At 35.1% G+C, this 5747-nt stretch overlaps 1 protein-coding gene across 1 annotated transcript; it reads right to left on the bottom strand.

Moving 5' to 3' along the window:
* Positions 1-857: 857 nt before the first annotated feature.
* On the bottom strand, positions 858-2289 carry LOC125871286 (F-box/kelch-repeat protein At3g23880-like). The gene is made up of 2 exons (XM_049551877.1): positions 1096-2289; positions 858-887 (listed from the first exon to the last, which is right to left on the bottom strand). Exons 1-2 carry the CDS (start codon positions 2287-2289, stop codon positions 858-860), a joined length of 1224 nt encoding a protein of 407 aa, XP_049407834.1.
* Positions 2290-5747: the final 3458 nt, after the last annotated feature.

The raw sequence follows: 5747 nt of genomic DNA, 5'->3' as shown, positions 1-5747 counted from the left end.
TTGAGATAAGTCTTTATCTTTATCACCCATATGTGATAATTTTCTCCTGTAAACATAGGAGGGCCTGCACCCAAGAAGCTGGTAGATGCCATGCTACTGCTGCTCAGCTCTCACCTTAGAAGAACTGGAGAAAAAACCTTCGCTTTCTTGCCTTCACAGATCCCTCAAGAAGAAGGGCTCTTGATACCACTGTTAGGATTTGAAACTTTTTGAGAAAAAAATAAGGTTCAACAGAGGTAATTTTCATTCATATTCAGATTTCAAAAGGCACACACATATATCTACATAAGCTTTTCCAAAGTTAGTAAAGGACCATACACATCCAACCACTATTGACTTTCTTACAAATATATTCCATAAAACAAGGACTACCGACATACTTAACATAATATTTAAGAAAATAACAATTAAACAAAAACCATCTAGAAATATCTCATTTTCTAACAATCCTAAGCATAGATTCACCATGCTTATTTTCACAGGTTTTGCAAAAACTACTCAAATAAACAGAGTTCCAAAAACTCTACAACTGATTAAAAGTATTACAAATTGAACAAACCATGACTAAGATAATGAAGCAACAACCTAACAAAGGGGACATTAACTTCTTTCCAGATGGCGTTCAACCTGATACTACGTACAAACATTCAAGGAAAGGAGAATCTTACTCAATCTTTTGTCACAACAAACCTTCAAGGTTCAAGCTACTCACTAAGTAAGATAATGAACTAGCATTCAAAAATATATGTTCTTGCATATGGAAATGGAAATAATATTAGCATATCATAGCGAACGTTGAGAACATGGAATAACCACGCTTCATCATTTTGATAAGTGCAATCAGTATGGGGCGTGAATCAGTTGTTTCTAACATCAGCTTTCACTTCCTGAAAATTCAATAATACACATCAGTTAGAAAGCGGCACAAGCAAGGCTATCCCATGCGCAGTCTACATTAACATGCATCAAAGATAACTTTGATTAGAGACTCTTATCTTAGTTAATTCAAAAGACAAGCTCTATTTCACTACCAAACTACACATAAGACACATGAGACAAATGTATAAAGTGGAACTCTTACAAGTCATTACTTACACAATTGTGACCATGTGAGCTTTCACACAGTTCATTCTTGTTGTGTCCCTGATCGTTTTGTAAAACCGGAGAAACTAGGCTATCAAGGTAAGTTGACTCCACAGAAACAAGATCAGATCCTAACGTAGTAAACTTGGGATATGTGATTGATTCATCCTTCAGATTGTACAACAGGAAAGTTTTTCCGCACATCAACAAAATTTTACCTTTATTTGAAATTAAATGGGGTGGATTAAACAAAAACATCAAACAACGATGAGGATGAGGATGAGGATACTGAAAGGTAAACATCTTTATCCAAGATTCTTTAACCCCATACTCCTTCATAACCCAGACATCTAGGTCAGTTCCTTCATAATTGCCATTACGTATCACAGAAAGATTATTTTCCAACACTCCCAACTCAAAAACACCATCTTCTTTACTATAACAAGGTGTCTCTACCTTTTCCCATTTCTCATCAGCCAAATCAAGAGAAATGATGTTCCAACCCTTACGCCAAAAAGGACCCGTACAATAAGACCTATAAGCCCAATTAAGCTTCCCATTCACAAACTTACCACAGTTAAAGGATTTCACCCAATCCCGGGGAAAATTGATGCTTCTCCAAGAATCATCCTTTAGACTATATATTTTGACGTAGTCTCCAAATAAAGGCAAACTCCCGCGAAGGTAAATACATGCAACTACCTTATAGTCATCATGAAACACATCATATCCAAAACCATAAATAAATTGTGCAGCATCCCTAAACTTGAATGTAAAATTAGGCAATTTTTTGTGCTTTCTAATTGATGGATTCCATAGATACAATTCATTTGCCCTATTAGAAAGACAAATCAGTCCATTGACTGAGCCTACAATAAACCAAAAATATGTTTTCATGGGATAATCCAAGTCTGATGTATCTAGAACAGAGCTATAAAGTAAAGATGCAACAGAACATTCTTTCAGATTGAAGTTGGGACTAAAACTCAACAAAAGCTTATGGTTAGCAGATACACTAAGATGGGCCTTGATAAATTCAGGGGTAGAGGTGAAAGCAAGACAAGATTTTGAAACAGTCCTAATTTTCAAGACGGAACTCACTGGAAGCCTTAAGAGGATGTCAGTATTGAGTTCTGGTGGAAGGATAGAGAATGGCAACATTGACTTTGTGGGTTTGCTTTGTTGACAGGCGGCTTCCGATTCCATTTGAGTTTATATGGACAGTGTACTACTGTCAAAGTCTTCTTATATACATCTTTAGAGGACAATTTAAAAAAACCTATTTTGGATATTATTCCCTTTTTTGCTATCGGATCTAATATTCAATTTTCTTTAGTGTATGAAAAAAATGACTTCCTACATCATGTTGGAATGTTCCTAGGCTAATATTTCCATATTTAAACATGATAGTAAAGATTTTTCTACTTAATTAATTAGTTATTGATATAGTTTAACCAAATCTATTGATAAGATCTTTATCTTTATGCTTGATTTTAGATCATTAAAGAACTTGTATTTACTTTACGTTTGAGAACTGGCTATCTAGTAGTTATATATGCAATGTATTTTTTCCATATTTGACAAGAAAATGTATCAAGTGGAAGTACTCTTACAAGTCAGTACTTACACAATTCTGTCCATCTGAGCATCCTTCATTCTTGTTGTGTTTGTGATTTGTTCATTTTGTAAAACCGGAGAAAGTAGGCTCTCAAGGCAAATTGACTAGGCAGAAACAAAAATTATTAAACTTTGGATATCTGATTGACTCATCCTTCAGATTCTACAAGAAGAAATTTTGTCCAAACATAAGAAATTTGAAACTAAAAGTGGCACTGTAAACACAATACAAACATTTTTGTCCAAGATTCTTTAACACCATACTCCTTTGTAACCGAAAGATGTAGTCTTGATAGGTTGGGGATTTTTTCTTTTACTCTGTCCGTTTCTGTTTCCTACTTAAAAAACAACTCTTTTGGAACACAGACAGATATTATAAATTTATACAGTCATCAAACTCTGTATAAACTTAATCCTGGGAAATCTCACCTTATCTCGCGTACCAAAATAAATTGATAGAACGAGTTTTATACATGGATTATGAAAAGGGTATATATGTGTCAATTGTGTAACGTCAGGGTATATATGTGTAATTTTTATAACAAGGGTATATGATTTATAAATTACAAAGTTTAGGGTTTATCAGAGACCCTTTTCCCTAGAATTTAAGTGTCAATCGGAACAATTAAGGAAAAAAGGACAAATTATGCTTTAACGAAACCAAAAGCTATAAATTCAAGAATCACCTAATACTTTTTCTAGAGAGATCAACAAACTAATCATGATGAGAGCCACATCTGACATATTGTCTGATTGTCTCATTCACAAAATACTCTCTTTTCTTAGTTTTAAAGAAGCAACCAAGATGAGCATTCTCTCCAAATCATGGTTACGAGCCTGGTCGACTCATCCCAATTTGGAATTCAAAGTTGATTATCTTAATGACAATATGAAAAAAGTGGATAGTATCATGGAGAGATATCACGATGGAAAAATCCCTATAGAAAGGTTTGAATTATCTGACTCTAGTTATTCCCAAGAAATTTTTCCTTTGTTTGATAAGTGGCTTCACATTGCTCTTCAGAATGGTGTAAAAGATATCATCTTTGGAGTTCCTCGCTATACATCATACACCTTACCTATTTTCACAATCTTTGCAGCGAAATCTTTAAGAGAATTGGTTCTGAATGGTTTTAATTTGAAGCGTGTTCCGTTATCTAGTGATGTGGCGAACTACAATTCGTTGAGAAAGCTCTCTTTGTTATATAAGTTTAGACGATAACATGCTCCAGACTCTACTTAATAAATGTTCATTGATTGTCAGGCTCGTCCTAGAGCATTGTTTTGGGTTGGAAAAGATTGAGTTGTTGAATCTTCAAAGGATCAAGTCGGTTACTATTAAGACATTTAGAAACCAACGTGTTAAAATTGAAGCACCAACTCTTGAACACTTGTACTATTTTGATGCTGGGGAAGGGTATCCTATGTTGGATATTATCAATGCTCCAAATTTGGTATCACTAGAGTATATAGGAGATCAAATTCCTAAGACTTTTGTGGATGCAAATTTGCAATGGAATTGCCATCCTAGAAAAGTCTTCCTTGTCACAACTAGTAAAATGATTTCATGTTTTATGGATCGTTTAATGAGTATGAAGAGTTCGAGTCATTCTACTTCTCATGAAAGCAGCAAGCTTTCTTGTAATAAATTACAAGAAATAACAACCTACAAATTTGATTGGGAAAATCAGAACTGGCATCCGATAGAGTTCGAAAGTGGAAAGCTGGCTCTTTCTAGGGACAAATTTTATTTTTTATTGGATTGGTGATGCAGTCACTTTATCTCCAAATGCACTGTTTCATTAGTAAAAGTTATTAGATTTTCAGTCAAATATGTTCAAATTTGAAATATCAATACACTGAGACACTACATTGGGTGTTCTGTTTTCTCTTCAGTTCATGTGAATTTACTATTCTAGATACAGTTAAGACCCTTGAGCATACGTAACTTCAAAGTTACTACATATATGATGACACCAGTCATGATTGCTATAGATCCGCTTCCGTTAAGGAGAAACTGTTAGTCTCCTAAACTAGTAGGTTCGGTCCAAATACTACATTGGTCCAAACACAAGAGAAGTGGTCACTCTGCCCAGGTGTGAAAACAAGAATCCAATGGCTCTGCAAACACATAATTTACTCCCTGAAATCTATATTAGTGAATGACCAATTTAACCCTATAATTGCCAGATAAACGTAGATAATAAATACTCCATCCATTCAAAAATAGTTGTCAATTTAAACAATTTATCACCCCATATTTATAAGTATTGGAATATTGGCAGCAGTTACAGTGCTTGTTTATGTTCAGGATGAAGTTGGAAGAAGCAGGACTTATGGTATTTGTTGTATATCTATGGCGATTGCGATTATAATCTTTTTCTTGGGTACTAAAAGGTATCGGTACAAGAGAAGTTCAGGAAGTCCTGTAGTTCAAATATTTCAAGTCATTTTGGCTGCTACAAGGAAAAGGAAGATGGATGTTCCGTATGATGTTGGCATGCTATACGAGACTAATACAGAGGATTCAAGGATTCAACACACTGATCAATTTCGGTGTTTGGACAAGGCTGCTATTGTAGCACAAGGAGATTTTGTGGATCATGATTTAAATCCAAATCCATGGAAGTTGTGCACAGCACTCGAGTGGAGGAAGTTAAAATGATGGCTAGGTTGATTCCAATTTGGGCCACAACTATACTTTTCTGGACAACTTATGCACAAATGATTACATTTTCTGTTGAACAAGCTGCCACTATGGAACCTAACGTTGGCAAATTCAAAATTCCAGCAGGCTCTCTTACCGTCTTTTTTGTGTCCGCCATCTTAATCACTATGGCAGATTCATCATGCCACTATGGCAGAAATTGAAAGGAAAACTAGGTATATATATACACATTCAAACACAACATTAACAAGTCTGAATATGAGTTAATTAATTACTACTACTTGTTTTGGTCATGCAGGTTTTACTTGCCTTCAAAAAATAGCGTTAGGTCTTAGGCCTAACTCACAGCCCAAAAGCTAGCTCGGGGGGGGGGGGGGGG

Source organism: Solanum stenotomum, chromosome 7, assembly GCF_019186545.1.
Source record: "Solanum stenotomum isolate F172 chromosome 7, ASM1918654v1, whole genome shotgun sequence".
Lineage (NCBI taxonomy): Eukaryota > Viridiplantae > Streptophyta > Magnoliopsida > Solanales > Solanaceae > Solanum > Solanum stenotomum.
The sequence above is the reverse complement of the archived record's forward strand: the minus strand, read 5'-3'. Positions and strand labels throughout refer to the sequence as shown.